The sequence below is a fragment of the Cornus florida genome, unplaced genomic scaffold (assembly GCF_030987335.1).
Source record: "Cornus florida cultivar Cherokee Brave unplaced genomic scaffold, ASM3098733v1 CherokeeBrave_3.0.0_Hap2_Chr04, whole genome shotgun sequence".
Lineage (NCBI taxonomy): Eukaryota > Viridiplantae > Streptophyta > Magnoliopsida > Cornales > Cornaceae > Cornus > Cornus florida.
The window spans coordinates 104,599,826-104,620,002 of NW_026775574.1; the positions used below are offsets into that span (position 1 = coordinate 104,599,826).

The window sequence follows — 20,177 nt, forward strand, 5'->3', positions numbered from 1 at the left end:
TAATGCATATATATATATATATATATATATATATATATATATATATATATATATATATATATATATTCTAGTTGGTACTCACACACACATGTCTCTACTGAGACTTGAACCCCTGACCTTCCTTTGGGAAATAAGAGGTTGATACTGTTAGGCTACTGGCCCGTTGATTCATTGAATGCATATATATATATATATGTATATATATTTGTGTTATTTGATTTGCCCGTGGCATAAGGGCGGAGTTGATGGGCTGTAATATGGTGGTAGTAGTAACTATGGTGGTAAAGGTAGAGATCGAAAGAGGGTGGACAGTTGTGGGTAGAGAGAGAAAGAGAGGTAGAGAAGGAAAAAAGGATCGTAATCGGGGCACATAGATACTAAGATAGGTTGCCAAAGCGCAGAGTCATTTTACTGAAAAATTCTAAGGGAGAGAGCATGGGACAAAACTATCATTTTACATGGCCTACATTTTTATAAATTAATTTATATTACTGATATGAGGGCATTATAGTCATTTTAAGTCTCGAGGGGGGTATTTGCACCAAATCGATAGTATAGGAGGGTTTTACACTGCACATGGACTTATTTTGCACTATATTGATAGTAGATGGGGGTATTTCTGCTTGATCCAATAATAAATTATAAAGACAAGCGGTGTGCTAGTCTTTTAGCCAACTGGCCATGATTGTGGCCTGGGCAAGCCCATGCCCGCAGGCTAAATGGCTAGCCAAAGCTAGCCTAGGCTATTGTTGACCCAAAAATTTTCAACAGCTCTCATGTTTGAAAACCAAAAATGGCTACAAATTTAAAAAAAAATTTGTTTCTTTTTTTTTTTTTTCTTGTTTTTAATATGTAATTTATTTATTTTTGTAAGAAAATATGTACGGTTTTGTTTCTTTTATTTTTAATAAAAAGAGCTCTTTTGAAACTTTTTTTTTTCCTTTAAATTTGTCAACAAATATATGATAAACAAAAAGTTTAGGGTTAATTTCACTAACACCTCCTCAGGTTTGGCCAAATATCACTCTAAAACAACTTTCGAAAATTACTATCACTTAGGTCTAATTTTACTTTTCCGTCACTAACATCGTTAAAAAAGTGCAAAAAGACAAGTTTACCCTTATTTTTAAAATTCATTTTAAGCTAAAAATCAACAAATTAAAAAAGACAAAATTGCCCCCAACAATTTATCTCTCTAAAATATATATGTGTGTGTGTATATATATATCTATATATATACAAATATATATACAAATAGGCTCGGTGGCCTTGCACCAGCAACAACAAAGACGGCGACGGAACTACTCCAAAGATGATGAAGACCAGCAACGATTCCAACTAGGTTTCATCTGAAATAATCATTCCCACAAACAAAAACCCATATCGACATCGACACTGTCAAAATCGCAATCAACGAAGCCACCACCACCCCTTACACTGGCGCTGCTACCACTACCATCCCAACCTCGACAGACAGCTAAAATTTCCCTATCTCTCAACCACAAATAACCACCGGCCACTACCAAACCTAGGGGTTGTGATCGAATGGCATCTCTTCTCCATCGCCACCTCAAACCTCTGGTATCAAATCCTCGACGGTGACGGCTTCACCTTCTTCTCTCTTCGTGACGTCGTTCCTTGCTGTCTGATCTTCGATCCACAACCTCTCATTTATCTATATATACATATACATAGTCATATATATATATATATATATATATATATGGATTCACATGAAGAAGGAGAGGGGGTCAGGCCCAGATTTGGGACACTGCCGGCCAAACGAATCTCTTGTCAAGTTACGCTCGCACTCCAAGGCCACGATCGGAGTGGAATTTCAAACGGCCCAGATTTGGGACAACGCCGGCCAAGCAAAAGGCTATGTTTGCAATGGTTTCAAATTTGTTAATTATTGGTCTCAAATTTTTTTTTTTATTGAATTAGTTTATGATTGATTGGTTTGTGTATGAGAGATTAATAACCCAATTGGTTTTTTTTTAATTCACAATTGGGTTATCTGATCTCCACAACCTCCACTGCCGAGGTGAGAGGGTTTGGAGACAATGTGAAGGGAAAAGAGAAATGTGGGTGAGAAATGAGTGGGTTGGTTTTTAAAATTACATAAATATCCATAATTTTTATGAGGTGGCAGATTTTAGTGGGAGTAGTCTTGTACAATAGTTTTTCCATTTATATATATATATAATATAATATAATTGTAAATTGAAAATTATTTAGGAATAATTTAGTCTTTTAATCTAGTTTTGTAGGTCAATGAACCATTTTGACAAAGTTAAAGAGTATTTTAGTTAATTTACGTGATGTCAGAACTCATGTGACGGTTGGGGTGTGAATGAAAAACGGAACAAACATTTGTAGTATAGGTAATACTAATTTTCGAAAGTCGTTTCAAAGTAATATTTGGCCAAACCTGATGGGGTATTAGTGAAATTAACCTAAAAATTTTAAAATAATATTTTATTCATCACAAATAATATAAAATACTAATAAAAAGTGGTCATCTATCACCATACGACACAAGCTCCGTGACACAAGTAACATATGTATATTTATTTATTACATAGAAGATAGTGTGTGTTGGTGGGGGCGAGGGGACCAGAATAAAATAACTGTCAACTAAAGTAAAAACAAGAAAAGAAATTCCCATGAGGAATTGTTTTGTTGCTTGCTTGGGGGATGCAAATACGCTTCGTTGTGTTCTTCTTATTCATTGAGAACCAAAAGCAGCGACACTAGATTTTTTTTTTCTCTTGCCCACCCACTTAACATGCATGAGACAATAATTGTGCACTTGTGTCTAGTATTTTAGTTACCATTTTTCCTAAACATAATGGCCAAGCGATCACAAATTCCATGTGCATGTATACAAAGTTTTTATATGCAACGCATTATAATGTCGCTATTGTTCAATTTTATCTATTAAATGAGATTGGTTTATTGTAACACAATTACGCAATAGCCAATAACAATATCCGACAATAAAATTTGATAAATTCGCGACTTTTCCTTGCGTCATCTATTATCTTTTTCTTCTTTTATTGCCATCTCTAAACACTTTACCAATTGAGGACTCTTAGCGGGCAAAGTCAGATTAGCAATGTGGCTTCACTTTAAGAATAAGACAGTTTTTGCTTTTGGATAGAATTTCTTTACTTCTTGTTTAAGTTGTTGGATAGAATTTCTTATAATTTATGCAAATTACCATTCCATATATCGCATTGTTATGCATATCAATCTTTGCATGAAAAGAATCATATTCTTTCACATGCTCAAGTTGTAAAAATTAGGGCTTTCTTTGTTCATGGCTTTTCGCTAAAACAAACATCTCCTCTAATGCAAGGGACTATGTTTAACAACGTCATAGGGCTGTATTTAGCTACTTATCTTCTTTTACAATTATACAATTTTTTTAGGTTATGCACTTACGAAGAGGGTATAGATTGTGAAAACCGATCCTCTCCAAAATTCTTTTTTCTCATAATAACTACAAGTTTAAATCCGACGATGAGAAAAGTGTCATCTCATCACTTGTTAGGACTATCTGTTGTGATTTCTTGCACAAGTTTCTCTAATAAAGTCGCATACTTCTAACCGTTAGAATATAAATTAAGAAAATATTTAGATTATACCATCTGTGGGCACATTATATACAAGTTCATAGATAAAAAAGAAACTATCATACAATAAATAAATAAAAACTAGAGGGACATGGGGAATAAGTTTATGGCACCAAGAATTGATAGGTCTATCGAATAATAATATAAATATCACAAGTGTTTGTCTATGTTGCCCTTCTTAATGAGTCTGGTTCCATGTAGATATTATGCTTTGTGTCCTCAGGGTCTTGTGGTTGAAGCAGCTGAACTTAAAATGGTGGAAGTTTGATATTGGTAGAAATTTTCTATTCAATCACAACTAAAGCTTGTCTTTATGGTTGAACTTAAAAGTGTCCTCAGGGTCTTGTCTTTGTTCTTTTCCATCTTTCAAGAAAACAAGATAATATTCATGAGAAGCCAAACCAAACAGGAAGAAATATTTTCACCTTCTTAGAAGACATAGAAACCATAGCCAGTTCCACTTTTACTGGAGGACAACAATTAATTTAACCATATCAATATATGTTACAATTGGTCTAATTGAAAGAAATATATACAACTTGGTTATCCACCCATGATTTACCGGGAGGAATCGAAGACCATCATCATCTTTGCCTTTATTCCATGTGAATAAGGTCAGCCACATGATTCTCTCTCTCCAATCTATTCATCAAAGATACGACATAGGTTTTACAGTCGGTTGTCGCCGATTGAAGACCACCGCATAACAATTCCAAAAAGGCAGTTCAATCTAACCGTGTCTAAAAGCATCAGATAGGAAATAGTCTCCTTGGTTCTAGCGAAAGTCCAATGTTTCCAGTCCTTTAAACCCTTACGCAGCCTGAGTCCTGACACGAACTCATCAATATCTTGTCCCCGGCTGAACTGAACACCATTAAGAGAATAAGGAAAACCAAGAATGAGGTGATATGAAGTTAGTTAACAAATAATAACTTAATAAGATGTCAGCTTTGTAACTATAAAATACAATGTCCAGTTGGAACACAGAATATAGTAGGCATATAGCACCCAATCGAAGTTCAGAAGGCGTGCATGCCTATTTTTCATTAAAAAAAAAAAGAAGCGTGCATGCTCAAAATATTTATTGAGCTCCAAAATACTGCAATATAGAAAACTTCTCTACAATAATAGTTGACATGTCTATACTATACCAGGTATCTTATAAGTAAATAATATCCACCGTGCCCTTGGCCTAGGTGGTATAATCTCCACTTCCCAACAAGAGGTCGAGGATTCAATCCCCAAGTAGGCTCAAAATGGGTGTGTGTGTTCCTTACTTTACCGAATATTGCACACAGAAATCAGAACCCAATCCAATTAACAGTGTCATTCACTTTTTGCCAACATTATGAACCTCAAATCCTACCACCTTTTAGATGTCATGTCGGCACTTTTATCATTATGTTTTGGATGATGCGTCATGTGGTGCCTAACACCTTCCCAAGAGTAACCAAACTCCGAACCCACTGATTTGGTTCACGCCGACTAGTAGAGAGTCACACTAGGGCCCCCTCATGACTTCTTTCCATTTCACTCATTAGAGTACCCTTAGGTGACCTAACACGCCAAAACTCGATGTTAGGTGGCGACTCCGAACACATTGGCCCTACCCCATCACATCACACCTTCCACCCCCGTCACATTTAAAGTTCACGGACCTCACGACAGCTAGCCGACTACTTGACCCGGCATTTTCGTCGCGATCGGCTTCCAGCGAGTCCTCAAGTGAGACAGCCGGCGACTCCGCTGGGGACATATTGTAAGCGGGTTTAAGCCGAAACACCTTTCATGTTGCTTTTCATCACATTCCATGATAATAACACGATCATATTCATGCCATGTCTACTTTTTCAAAAACAAATACATTTTATAACTCGTTCCTTTATGCCTTTTTACAGGTACACAAAAAATAAGCATTTATGAGAACCAAAATTTCTCAAAGCCATTTCTTTTCATGTCATTTACTTTATGCCTTTACATGTCATTTGCATAATGTTCTTTACTTGTCATTACATTCTTTGAGTGTTTCAGCTGATCTAATAATAATACAATTACCAATAGGCCAGTGGCCTAGTGGTACCAAACCCTTACTTCTCAAAGAGAGGTCAGAGGTTCGAGCCTCAGTGGAGGCATGTATGGAGTACCAACTAGGAAAAAAATAATAATAATAATAAAATACAATTAAAAAGATAAGGTATAGAAGAATAATAAACTTCTTATGAGGGAGGACCAATTCTTGATAAGCACTGAGTTGTCCTTTAATAATTTGATGTACCACAAAAAAAAAAAAAAAAAAATTCGACATCTTATCAAGAGGAGCTGAATTGCTTTGATTCTGATGGCAAGACAGAATCACTAATAGTTCCTTTCAAGTTTGCCCTTTTAAGTTTGAGAAGACTATCCAACCAAACCTACTCTCTGAGTAGAGTAGTACAAGGCCGTGTGATCTAAAGCCTAAAGGGAGGGGGTTGGGGAATAGGTCATAAATTAAAACTCTATTAATTTCTAAATTACTTTAACAGAATTTTAAATTATAACGAAACTAACAATTTAAAATGAAACTATATAGCAGGCAAGTAATTCAACCAGTACATGTTGTTTAACATGCATGTGAAAATATAAGACAGTAAAAATAAAGTAATCACACACAAGTACACAAGGAATTTTTCATGGAAAGCCCAAATGAAAAAAACCATGGGTAACCAGTCAGACCAAAAGAAAGAGGTTACAACTTACAACTAAGTTACCAGACTCTGCCCCAAGAATCCCTTAGTTCCTCCTGACCGATAGACTTAAGCAAGATCAAGCCCCGATCCTCAAGCTACTAATCTGTCAACAAATCCGCTCCTCACGCGATCTACTTCTTCATGGATTTCTGATCTCTCCTTTCTAGCAACGTTTGCCCTTGTTAGTACGATTGTTGTGAAAACTTTGAAACGCAGCAATCAATTGTTCAACAAAGGATTGATTCACTCACCATATTAGATGTATTATGATGGATGAAAAACAAAAAAAAAAAAAAACAAAACTCTAGTAATCAAAGATCACTAGAATGCACAAATATGATGTATCAGATGCCTGCATGCTCTAAATGGCTCTCATCCTAGCATTTTAATAGCTATGGTTAGTTCTTAGGGACTACCAGACTTTGTCATCAATTAATTTTAAATGGCTCTCATCTTAGCATTCTAATAGCTATAGTTAGTTCCATCAAACCTAATTGGTCTATGTATGGATCCGCGTCCCTTAAGACTATCCATGATCTGCTCACTGTGTTCGGTAACCCATTTTGATGAGAAGACTATCGGAACAAACCCAGAATCTGATTAGACAAAGCAGCTAAGTGTAAGCTTTTCTGGGATCTGATTCAGAATAAAAATAGCAGTTTATGTAACTGGATGAGGGTTCTTTACTTACAATCTCAGTCTCTGTGGTATTGTACTCATGAGCATTATCACTCTGCCTTCTGGAAGTGCTTAATTGAGGTTAGAGATATAATGGCTGCTAATGTGAATTTTAAAGTTGGGGAGGAGTCTTATCTGAAGCTGCTTATTGATCCATGGTGGCAAGGAAGATCTTTAATTCAGACTTATTGTTATCATATAGTTAGACACTTTTGATTTACCTACGGAGTGTCCTCTTAAACAGATTATCCACAATGGAAGGTGGGTCACTTGTCAAAAAAAAAAATAAAAATTCCACAATGGAAGATAGGTTAGTAGACCTCAATTCCTTATGCCAGAAGTCAAGGACATATGGTGCAGAATTTCCTCTATCCCTATTCATCAAGGACCTGATGTGATTGTTTTGAAGAAAGGCCTTCCAAAGTTCCAAATTTTCTGGAATTTATGCAGAGTTCATCATTCTAAAAGGGAGTGGGCAGAACTTGTGTCTGCTGCAAGATATACTAGTTCTCTTATTCTTCAAGATAAGATCCCTTACTTGATCAATGGAATTATGGCTATTCCAATCTGCTATAATTGCAAGCGGGACCATGACTCCATAGATCATTTATTCTTTGCTTGCTCTTTTACTCAGAAAGTTTGGAATAGGATAGCGGATGTGATCCACTGGAACTGTGGTTCTATTGTTTCATTTGATCAGCTTGTGCACTGGTTCATCTCGAAGGACAAATATAAAGATAGGAAGACCAGAGGAGTGTTGTTCATTGTTTGTATGTGGAAAATCTGGTGGAATAGGATAGGAATGAGGTCCTCCATGCTGGCTCAGGTCAAGATGCTGTTCATATTGGCAAGGGTGCATTAATTGATACATTGGATATGCTTCAAATTTGTTTGTCTAACCTTCATCATTATGTGGATTAATTTGAGACCTCTAAGCATCCATGTGCTCCTTAGCTTTTTGTGCTTAATTGTTTTTGTTTTATCTGGTTCAAGGGATTAAAGCGTCTTCAAGTTGTGGGGAAGCCAAGACAATTTATATAAAGGTTTCTATAGACCAGACCAGATATCATCATAAGAAGTGTTGTATCAAGGAATTTAAAAGGTTGTATTATGGCCTTCTTGAATAGGTTAAAGAAACTGGGGAAGAAAAATAAAGTGTCTGATCCTCATGTCCCTTGCCTTCATTATTAAGTGGAGAAGTATTACACAGAACCTGAGAGTTCTCACTTTTCATAAGTCTCAGGGGCATTATGATAAAAAAATAAAAAATGAGTAGCTTTTTTAGTGTAATATAGGTACAATAAAAAAGATAGAGAAAGGTTGTAGACTAACCCAAGAGAAATATTCACTCTTAGATTCCCTCTTAACACCATCTACTGTCTCTACTAGACAGCCTTTTGGGGGCAGGACCTAGTGTTGAGTAACTCTAAATGGTCAAGGTACTTAAAAATTTCAAGTGCTTCGCTTTTCCGGTACACTTAACTTTTTGGATCTCCATATGTGCTTGGCTTGCAATTTTGGGTACATGAAATTGAAGTCAACGGGAGACTGGCCTGGTCGACTTTCCAAGTCACACTCTCAAAGAGATCAACCGAACATTTTGAGAAAATCAAAGAAATCCTATCCGAGTAAAATAACTATAGGCCCTAGCCTTCTCCACGGGCACTTTCACACGTGATAATGAGGATGTCTTTACCTATAAAGAACAAGACCTCACAGGTGGCATAATTTAAGTTGATGACTTCATCTCTACTGATAAGCCTCGGGGACTCTTCCACAGGCACACGTCACTTTGAGGACCTCCAACACATACCTCATCTACAGGCAACTCACCTTGAAGATTCTCCAAGAGTCTTATACAGCCCTCACTACATGCATATCTCACATCACAACTTTGTTCTACACCTCAAGTTGGGAGCAGGACTTGGGCAGTGTAGAATAAATAGATGATGTCCAACAACATATTGGGGTATTTGTAGCATGGAGGTTAGAATTCAGATTTCATCAAGAGCCCCACTTGGATAAAACGGTAGATGGGGTGCAGGAGAGGGAGTAAACCACGATACTTGAAAATTTTGAAATTCACAACCCACCTTATCACATTTAATGAGCCCAACCACCACACCAAAATTGCACCATATAACATTTAATGCCCTCACCAAAATTGGTTCTATCTATGTAGTCTTAGGATACCATGTCTAATATTGGACTTTGTCAAAATATTTTGTTGCATGTTGACCCAGAAATGAGCTTTTCTTACCTTAAGGTCCTACAAAACCCACTGCTATAAACAGACAACACTTCCTCCCATTTATGACGAGACCTACCAAGTTAAGGACTCCATTATTACATTAAGCAGAGCAATTTGGAAAACTTGTTTTTCCCTTAAGACCTCAAAAAATCATTGACCACCTAGGCTCCACTTTCCCTTTGGATTTCACTATCGCGTTCAGATTAATTCCTTCATTACTCCCCTTTATGCATCCCTACACAGTTTCTGGAAGAACAGAACTCAACAACCTCCAATACCAGTCCTTGCAGATGACTAAAACTGCAAAGAACACTGTTATACAGGCATGTAATCCTAAGGAAATAATTAGTGTTTTCTAGATCCGTCCTAGTCTATAGATGTGTTCAAATTCAGGAACATATCTTCTCATCTTGGCGTGTCTTATAGGTTATTAATAACTTCAGTGAGCGAAATTGTGTCCGAAGTACCTTCTGAACTTCAGGTTCAATGTTACTTCAAGGTTCCAACATAAACACTCTCTAAACTGTTTGTAGCTCTCATAAACATTCATCATTTTTTTAATAAATATTGCAAATTTATGTATAATGCACCAAGGGAGGGAACCATACCAAATCCCTCCAATGCCAACATGCGTCAATAAATTGCGAAATCTTGTGCATTTTTATTTGTGAAATTATTTTACTTATTATAAAGCTCTTGAAAGAACAAAAAAAAACCCTGCAATTTGCAACAAAATACAACTGATATTCATTTATATTCAACCTGCAGCTTATCATTTTATTACATTACATACCTAGGTTTCAGGTTGTTGAACCAGAAAAAGACAACTTTTGATTACTATATATAAATATATATACACAGAGTTTTTAGCGTAAAACCTGAATGGTGACAATGAAGTAGCTCATGATTATTAGATGATCAAGCCATAACCATATACAAAAAAAAAATAAAAAAATCACGACCACATAAATAAATTATATAAAAGACATGCAGTGAGTGTATGAATCATACCTTCCCAAGACTGCAAAATGCAAAGATTGGACATATCTGTGACAATATTTTTAGTAATTAGTTTTTGCTATGATAAGCCAAGGAGGGATGATGAACCTAGAAGGAAAAAGTAGGAAAATGAGATATTCAGGTCACGTACAAGCCACCGTGCCAGAGTGCTGACCAATATATTAAAGAAAAATTGCAATATGAAAGTGACAAATAAATATTACCTTCCCAGATAGAGCAGCATGACAACAAAATATATCACAGGCAAAGATATTTCTCTCCTTTGAGGGCCCAAACAAAGCTGGAAGCAACTTATAGATAGTAGCCATTGACAGTTTTCAGACACATGAAGCCCCAACAAGGGAGTCATTCCCTTTAATCTTTCCACTTACAATAATATCATAAGTTGTGTCGTCGGGCACCAGACCTCTGTCAAGCATTTCATCATGCAATCTAAAAGCCTCTTGGAAATTCCCCTCCCTGAAGTATCCAGCAATCAATGTATTATAAATAAGGACATTAGGAGCTGTATCCTTCTTATCCATCTCATCCAAGACTTTGCGTGCATTCTCTAGTTGTCCTTTATTGCAAAGACCATGTACAAGAACAGTATATGTGATGACATCCGGCACGATACCCTTGCCAAGCATCTCACCATAAAGATCTGAGGCTTTGAGTAGTTTCCCTTCTTTTAGCAACCCATCAATTAATGTAGTGTATGTTCCCAAATCACATGGAATCCCCTCATCGATCATTTTCTTATGTAAGGCAAGTGCGGCTTCCATGTTACTTAAATTTCTGAAGCCACTAATCATACTATTATAAACAATTGCATTAGGAGATAACCCGACTTCAAAGAGTTCATCAAAAAGTTCGCGTGCACTTTCCATGTCTCTTCTTTTGCAAAATCCATCTATGAGGACACTATATGCAGTAACATCCAATTCAAGGCCCTTGCTTCTCATCTCATTCCTCATTTTCAAAGCAAGATCAATATTGTCGCTTTTGCAAAACCCATCGATCAAACTGGTATAAGTTACAACATTGGGGGAAACCCCACTCTCGCACATCTCTCTATAAACAGCCAATGCAGAATCGATGGCATTTTCCTTGATAAAACCGTCTATAATGCTATTGTAAGTCATACAGATGGGAGTAAAACCCTTCTCTATAAATTTCTTCAGCATATCCCTTGCCTCAGATGTGCGGCCAACTTTGCACAAACCATTGAGAACTGTATTGAAGGTGAAGTCACTGGGGGAAGTTCCTAACCCTACCATTTGGTCAAACATGTTTAGGGCCCGTTCAGTCTCACCTTTTTTAAAATACCCATCAATCATAATACTATATGTGACTACATTAGCTTTCAAACCCCTTTCCAACATCTCAGAAAATAAACCTGATACTACGTCCATATTCCCTTTTCTGCAATGCCCGAGTATCAGGTTGTTATATGAAACCACACTTGGTGTCACTCCCTTATTCGTCATCTTTTCCCATACACTACAAGCTTCATTCACCTTACCCACCTTACAAAGCCAGTATATGAGATTATTGTATGTGAAAACGTTAGCAATACCACACTCAACTGCCTCGTCAAACAGTTTTGTGGCCTTCTCCCACAACCCAGCTTTCAAGAATCCTTGTATCAACGAATTTACATTATAGACAGTTGGCCGAATACCTTGGAGTTTCATTTGGGTGTATAACTCATATGCCTTTTCCACGTTTCTATTCCTGCAGCACCCTTCAATCATAACCGCGTAAGTGACCTTGTTTGGAATAAGTCCATCCTCAATAATCTTATTGAACAAATCCAAAGCACTGCCCAAATTTCCTTGCACACAATACCCCTTCATCAAACTTGTGGCAACCATCAAATTCATAGGCTTCCCACTACTAACCATTTCATCCTTTAGCCTTAAAGCCTGTACCACATTTCCCTGCTTCACACAAGCTCCAATTACAGTCATAAACGTGCCCTCGGAAGGAACCCACCCCACTTCCTTCATCTCCTCCAACAACTCACATGCCACTTTAGAATTGGGATTCTTGCAGACAGCCTGAATAGCAGTACTGTATGTGACAGCATCGAGCTTAAGGCCACTAGCCTTAGCCACCTTAAAGTACTCTTGTGCCTCATCTACCATCCCTTCCTTCAAACAAGCACTCATCACAACATGTACCGTAGCAGAATCATAGTTTATTCCACTTGAAACTATATTACAGTACAAATCTTGTGCTTCTTTAATCATTTTTTTCCTAACCAGTCGACTCAAGAGCATATTTATACATGAAACCCACGGATTTATATCACTCTCTATCATTCTATAAAAACAATTCATAGCATCTTTATAACGTCTGGCTCTAACATAACTATTCAACAAATAATTGAAAACACGCGAATCTGATTCCAGATCGAACCTTTTCAAGCAATCAACCAAATTATCTACAAGAACGGTAGCACTGGGGCCCGAATCACCGGAGACGTATTGATTGAGCAAATTCCGAGCAACTCTTTGATGATTCCACGAACCATTTAAAATGTGGAGCAAAACACAGAAGGAATCAGTGACGCCACGGAGGAAACCCCGCTGTTCCTCGGCCCATTGGAAGAACTTCAAAGCAGTATAAGGATCGTGCTTGTTGCTCAAAAGAACATCTATTACATGAGTTTGTGTGAGATCTCTTTTTGCAGTAATGGGTTTGGTGTATTTGTAGCTGGGTTCGGTAGAATTTGTTATTTCCCCGGAAAATTTTGATTCTGGACTGGGTGTCTCCGGAAAATCAGTGTTTCTAGTGGGATTATCGGGAAATGATGATTCTGAGTTGATAGATGTGTCTGAAAGTCGAGAATCTGAGACGGGTTCAGCGGAAATCACTGGTTCTGGGATTGAATTGACGGTAAGGATGGGGTTTTGGGAGTTTGAACTTGAAGCTGAGCAGAGATTTTTGTTAGCTGTGCGAGAACGAATCAGCCACGGAGGGGTAGCTGAAGAGGCGACCCAAGTTCTCATGCTTTGTTTCAGCAGAAGAACTAGCAAAAACCCTAGAAACCTTAGTCCCCTTATGATTCTTGTTTCTGGGTATTATTTTATTTTTTTAATTTTTCAGGAGAAATAACTAAAAATGTCCTCTATTACTATTATTAGAATTTAATAGTGCAAATTAGTCTTATCTAATTACCTATTTTTCCTTATTGTGTTTCCTAATTACCCTACTTTATTGGGTTGGTGAACATCTTTTCTTTCTTTCGCAGAGGAGGAAAGCAAAAGGGAATGGATTAGCAATCTTCTCAGTCACAAATTTTTATTTTTTAAAATATAAAAAAAATCAATAATAATAAAAATTGTTGTACAAAATTTAAATTTCAATATTTCTTTATAATTATTAGATAAATCCCTTCACAAATTAACTGATGTTATGTTTATGCTATATTTTTTCTGATTCCAAATCCAACATCCCGATTTTGTGCCACCAAACATACCAAATTTTGGTATATACCTAAGTGAACTTTTTTTTCTTGTCCTTGCAACAATTTTTATTTTTTTTGTTTTTCTTTTAAGAAATATGATTCTACTTAAAAAAAAATAAATAAAGATAATCAATGTTATTGAGAATTAATTAGACTGGAATGATAAACCTCTTCACAAATTAATTGTATTAGTGGATATTGTTATTGAACATATTATTAACATGATATATTTATTTAAACACACAATAGAATTATATTCTCACATATCATTTTTCTTATATAGCATTTATTGACCGCATTGTTTTAGCATATAAATAAGCTATTTGTACTACTTTTCAAATCACCAAATGCATAGGTCTGCTTGATTTGTAAGTCTAATTGATTTGTAACTCTGAAAACAGTTTTCAATAACTCAAAAACCAAAAAACAATTCATAAAGAACAATCTTTTATAGTTCTTAAAAAACAAGCATTTTTATAACTAAATTTTCATAAAACTAAACCAAACAAAATTTTATTGTATAGTTTTTGTTTTCAGTTTTCTGATAACATAAAACTATTTTGAATAAATGACTAATTAAGTTGGAGAGTTAAATTAGCAATTGAAGAAGAGGTGTGAATGGGATTCGAAAGATGAGAACCAAATTAAGGCAACAATGGTTTCCAATGTGAAGGAAAGACATGGCTTTCTTTTCTTTCTTTCTTTTTTTATTTTATTTTTTTTTTTTTTTATTTTTTTTAACCCCTTTTGAACTGCTAACCACATAATGAAATGAAAGATTAGAGAGGGACATGGGGTGAGCTCCAAACCAGAGATGACTTAGCTGATTGAGGGGAATTAGGGTGTGTTTTAGTGAAAACCTGCCAGAACCCACATATAGTGTGTGCTTATTACACATATTTCCAAGTGGAAGTTTGAATACATAAAAGGTATCTAGAAACACTTTGCACCAATCCTTACAAGCCCGTTTGGATTTGGAATTTATTTGTACTTCCACCCTTTGGACAGGATTCGAGACCTTGTATCTTACTTGGCGAAGAGAACATGTCAGAATCCGCATATTGTGTGTTGTTATTACTTACATATTTTTAAGTTTGTTTGGATTTGGAGTCTATTTGTACTTCCACCCTTTTGGACTAGGTTCGAGGCCTGGTATCTTACTTAGCGAAGAGAACCTGCCTGTCGGTGAGCCAGACATATGATGGAATCTGCGCAGAGTTGTGATGGAAGGAGGGACGTTCCTGGAGAGGTCTGATATGAACATGCTGACTGTTGGAAGATTTGGATGGTCAATTGTGCATGAACAAGATTAAGAGGTCCAAATCAAGCTGCACTTTTGAGGTATATATCAAGGAAATGCACAAATATGCAACTCTTACTTGTTTTCAACAGAATGAACATAACTTTTTAGATGCTACGCAACCCTCATAATGTAGAAAATTCTTTTAAAGAACATTTAATTTGGTTTAGTAACACAATGAAAAAGTGTTTATTGCATGCTTAGTTAAAAGTATAGAAGATTCTTAATAAATGCAGAAAGTCACAAACAAAAGTTTCAGTGTGGTGGTTCATTAACATAAATAACTAGTACAAAGCAAAGCAACAGTAGAGCTTTTATTCTCTCTTATTTGGGAGTATGTGCTCTACAAAAGGAAACACACACCTCCTATGTTCTTGTGACTTTTGGAAATGATCATTTAAAAACAATGACCCTGATCTTAAGGGGTTTCTGAAAACACTCTAAAAAAAAAAAAAAACTAGATGCAACTTCATGTCATCTCAACTTGACCGGTTGTCCTGGCCCTATTCCCCGGCATTTCAATGTCATTGCAAGTCGAGATCCTTGAATTCTCAAGCCTCTCACCTTGACCCCAAATAGCGTAAGCTTCCTCTCCATGAGCAGCTTCGTCCCCAATCTCCATGTCCTCATCAGACATCCTTAGAGGCACAATGAGTTGCACCAGAAGGCATACCAAACTTGTGACCACGATGTTTACTACAATCACGAATAGAATGCCAATAAGTTGTACTCCAATCTGTCTGAATCCGAGATGGACTCTTCCTTTCTCAAAGCTATAGAATAGCCCAACATATTTGTTGTAAAAACCATAGAACAAGAAGTTTAGCTTCGGGTTAGCAAAGAGACCACTGAGGATCCCTCCGAGCATTCCAGCAATGGCATGAGTGTGTAGAACGGCCATTGTGTCGTCAACTTTCTGCAGGAGCTCAGACTTTTTGTGCACAACCATCATGGTGAACCAGGGAATAGAGCCTGAGCATACTCCCATTATAATAGCTGCCCATCCTTGTACAACCCCTAAATCAAATTTCCAAGTAAAATATTAGTATGCTCTCTCCTTGTGTGTGTGTGTGTGTGAAATAGTATTATATATGTTAAAGACACTCAAGTATGTAGCACCAAGCCTAATATATCATGTTATATGTCTAGTTTTGTTAAAGTAAGCTCTGCATTTTATGCATCAAACATGCCAAATTTGCTGCTCAAATGTTTAATTCTGCCAAACAATTAAGGACACAGTCTAGGAAAAGTCACTTTGTGCTAAATAATGCGAAGGTTTGATTCGTTTCTGGTCCTTCCTTCTAGCACCCCCATGTCGTTAGGACCAACCGGGGTAATATACTACAAGGACAGGGTTATAGTGTTTCAAGAACATAATTGTAACTCTGTAGGTTTGTGAAATTACCTGCTGCAGGAGTGATGCAAACTAAACCAGTGATCATGCCTTGAACTGCGCCGATTATGGAAGCTTTTCCAAAGAATAGAATATCGAGTATGAGCCATGTCAACAAGCTAGTCGCGGTGCATACATGGGTGTTCAACACGGCCAAGGAAGCATCAACACTGACAACATAAGGATCTCCTCCATTGAATCCAGTCCAACCCATCCAGAGCAGCCCTGCCCCTGCCAACATAAGAAGGATGTTGTTCGGAGGAAATCTTTCTCTGTCCTTGGTCAGGCGCGGTCCAACCTGCAATAGGGAAAATAGGGCCATTTAGTAGGCATTTTTTTTCCTAGTACTCTTGCTTCACCTAGATATAATCTTGGCCATTGTTTAGATAGCATTTCAAAAGCAAATTTTGCTCGAATTTTTAGCTCCCAAAAGTAGAATTGCACTTCGCTAGTTTCTAATCAAAGCAGTAATTTGAAGATCCCACTAGTTAGGCCTATTTGTCAGGCCCCACTTCAGGTCATCAATGGTCTTAATTGTTTCACGTCGACAAATATGCCTAAATATCATTTTCCTTTGCAGAGTATATACAAAAACTAGTGACATTATTATTGAATGAAAAATATGTCAGAGGAGAAGAATTTCTTCCATACCCAATATGCAGCTGTGAATCCGGCAACTCCAGAAGACAAATGGATGACATATCCACCCGAGTAATCGATTATTCCCATCTTGGATAGGAAACCTTTAGGGGACCAAATACTAAATGCTGTAATTGTGTATGAAAAGGTTAACCACAATGGCACAAACAACATCCATGCATAAAAATTCATCCTTCCTAACACAGCCCCCGCGATTAAAATCAGAGTAATTGCCGCGAAAACGCCTTGGAAAAACACCATAGTCGCATTAGGAAACATCCCAAGAAATGCAGGATCAAGGAGGTACTTTTCCTCCAGTGCTACATTGATCTTTCCCCAAAATGGAAGTAGTCTCTCCCCGAAAGACAATCTATAACCCCAACCCACCCAACAAACAAGAACACAAGCAAAAGCATACAGCACCATGAAAGCTGAGTTCACTGCCCATTTCTTCTTCACTGCACCTCCATACAGAATCAGAAGCCCCGGCACACTCTGCATACCGACAAGTGTTGCAGCCGTGAGCTGCCACGCGTTGTCGCCCTTGTTCATCCATGGCGGGTTTGCAGGACCGGGCAATAGGTTAGCAGGGAGGGGAGCGTAGCCTGTAGCATTCATCTTTCTCACTCTAAAAAATTAGAATCACTAGAGTGAGAGAGAGAGCAAGGATGCTTTTGATACCATGATGGTGGAGATTATATATAACAGGAAAGGGGTGGTGAGTTGATTCTAAGTTTCTAACGAAAAGCTGTCACTGTGATAGCATCTTCTTTGTCATTGTCTGATAAAATTGCGTTGTGTTTCCATCATATTACAGTATATTTCTCTTGTCATTGGTCGTTTCGCTAATACTGCATGATTTGAAATTTGGCGGTTATCACAACGGAATTTTTAGTGACAATTTCAAGGTGCATGTCTATATACATAGACTATAGTAAATAAATATTATACAGATATATTTTCATTGGCACATCATAAAAAGATGGCATTTCCACACCATTTAACATAGAGATTTGCACCATGTTGTCACATGGTCCAGTCCATAGAAACATGGCGGGTATTTTAGTGATCCAGATTTGAGTTTTGTAGGACAGCAAATGTACACAGATAATTAAATCCAAAGATTTGACTCTACAATTTAGGTGGATGATAATAGAATATAAACCCGCCTCTTCACGTCACAAATTGAAATTATTTGCTTAAAACTTAACTAAAATCTTGGATTTTGTATGTTCTCAGTATATATATATATTTTTTTTCCTTTTTGAAGGATCGAACTGGTGAGTTTTTACCAACTGGACTATTATCCATTTACAGTATGATTTTCTTTAAAATAAATAATATAAAAAAACAAAAAGTAGCCATGACATCCCAAAACCATTTTTGCCTTGATTTGTCTCTCAATAATACCATTCACCTCTTCTTCAATTACCAATTTAACTCTCCATCTTTGTCATTTATTCAAACACATTGTGGGTTTCATTTTGCCTTGACTCTCTTGTCAATTGGTGCTCCCCACCATTGGAAAGTCCATGTCATGCAGTAACTCTCTGATCAATAGTTTTGCCCTGTGGCCTCACCGGAATGGCAGAGAATTGTTTCCCAACGGTCTCTTTTCTTTTTTTTAAATGAAAAATAAAAGAAAAAGTAAAAAAAAAAAAAAAAGAAAAAGAAAAGATCTTATGCAGCCTTATTATGTCTTTGACTTGTTGTAAATGATTAGGTTCACCAACAACCACTTTTCTATTTTTTTAATATGTGTTTCAGATAATCATTGACCTTTTGGTTTTGTCAATTGATTATGAGAGATTTTATCAAGATCATATGCAAATTGTGCAAAGACTTTTAATTCTACAAATTGCTTCAGTTTTAATTGAATAAATTTTATAGACGTCTTCTCGAATTAGGTCAAATCTAGCATAAATAAACATTTTGTTTTAACTTTCACTTTACTTTTTATAAAGTTAATTTATATTTCACTCACACTCCCAAAATCACATGTATAAAATGAAAATACTACCCATTTGACTCTGATTCGGGTATAAAATGACTTAATTACCATTAAAGACTTATTTTAAATTACCAAAATATCCCTCCAACTTTCATCTCTCTCTTCCCTTTACTTCATTTTGTCTACAAACCAGAAAATCCTAACAGAAACATGCCGCCGCCAAGCCCAGACCACGCCGCCGGTGGAGTTGACACTTTTAGCCATCGGGGAGTTCACTCACCAACTCCAAAAGTGTAGGCAAGCTTTCTTGCACGTCAAATCACCAATAGAATGAAAATCTAAGTGGCGGAGATCAGGAGGAGTCAACACCGGCATCTTCTCCGATCTCCTCTACACTGCCGGTCATTCCTTGCTCCTCTCGGCCTTGTCATAGCCACCGTCTATTGTCCTCATCACCACCCACCGCCACCAAGCCCATCACCACCCACTACTCACCGCCACGATGCAATGAACCACGTACCATAACCACTGCCGCCGCGGTCCTCATCTTTTGGCTATCACCAGTACCCAGCGCCACCATGCCATGAACCACCACCACCACTGCTACCGCCGACATCCACCCACGGCTGCAGCCAACTTCTACCCACCGGCTTCGCAACTTGGTTCAATCAATACTAACTTCTCTCTCTCTATAACTTTAACGCTCTCTCTGTACTAACTCCTCTCTCTCTCTAAAGTTACCTAAAAAAATTCTATTATATACATAGTATATGAGTGTATATATATATATATATATATATGCCCTCACCATGGCATGAACCACCACAAGTCCACAACCACTGCCGCGCCGCCTTCCTCCACCCACTGGCTTCACAAGAAGTGGCAGTAATAGTGTGTATATTATTGTGTATATATACTAAGGACAAAAATGACTTTTCCAGAATTCTGATAATTTACAATAAAAATGAATTAAATAGTGATGGGTAATATCGTCTTTTTCAATGTATTAAGGGCTTGTTTGGATCAAAAATTCTAATAAGAAATAAGAGGTGTCATTGTCCAAAAATATGCCAACTTATATAAGGTTGTCCTTATGTCAAATCTTCGAGTTACATTGTATGTTTTAA

General features: G+C 37.0%; 2 protein-coding genes across 8 annotated transcripts; both read right to left on the reverse strand.

Annotated features, from left to right (window-relative positions):
* Positions 1–4,079: 4,079 nt before the first annotated feature.
* On the reverse strand, positions 4,080–13,385 carry LOC132304443 (pentatricopeptide repeat-containing protein At3g54980, mitochondrial-like). Of its 7 annotated transcripts, none has more exons than XM_059802119.1 (4): positions 10,517–13,385; positions 10,305–10,340; positions 6,375–6,527; positions 4,080–4,502 (listed from the first exon to the last, which is right to left on the reverse strand). In XM_059802119.1, exon 1 carries the CDS (start codon positions 13,307–13,309, stop codon positions 10,631–10,633), a length of 2,679 nt encoding a protein of 892 aa, XP_059658102.1. In that variant the 5' UTR covers positions 13,310–13,385; the 3' UTR covers positions 4,080–4,502; positions 6,375–6,527; positions 10,305–10,340; positions 10,517–10,630. The 7 variants fall into 7 exon arrangements, with proteins under 7 accessions (XP_059658102.1, XP_059658103.1, XP_059658099.1 ...); XM_059802120.1 differs by lacking the exon at positions 6,375–6,527 and having other exon boundaries at positions 4,080–4,280; positions 4,374–4,502; positions 10,305–10,400; XM_059802116.1 differs by having other exon boundaries at positions 10,305–10,400.
* Positions 13,386–15,338: 1,953 nt separating this feature from the next.
* LOC132305501 (ammonium transporter 2 member 5-like) lies at positions 15,339–17,717 on the reverse strand. The gene is made up of 3 exons (XM_059803137.1): positions 17,112–17,717; positions 16,473–16,758; positions 15,339–16,084 (listed from the first exon to the last, which is right to left on the reverse strand). The coding sequence occupies exons 1-3, from the start codon at positions 17,715–17,717 to the stop codon at positions 15,537–15,539; spliced, it is 1,440 nt and encodes a 479-aa protein (XP_059659120.1). The 3' UTR covers positions 15,339–15,536.
* Between the last annotated feature and the right edge of the window lie 2,460 nt (positions 17,718–20,177).

Excerpts from the sequence above, each read along its gene's own strand:
- LOC132304443 (XM_059802122.1), bottom strand. The coding sequence starts at position 13,309 with ATGAGAACTTGGGTCGCCTCTTCAGCTACCCCTCCGTGGCTGATTCGT.
- LOC132305501 (XM_059803137.1), bottom strand. The coding sequence starts at position 17,717 with ATGAATGCTACAGGCTACGCTCCCCTCCCTGCTAACCTATTGCCCGGT. Across the intron at positions 16,759-17,111 it reads GATTCACAGCTGCATATTGG|GTTGGACCGCGCCTGACCAA; the intron begins GTATGGAAGAAA and ends TCCCTATTGCAG. Across the intron at positions 16,085-16,472 it reads TTGCATCACTCCTGCAGCAG|GGGTTGTACAAGGATGGGCA; the intron begins GTAATTTCACAA and ends AATTTGATTTAG.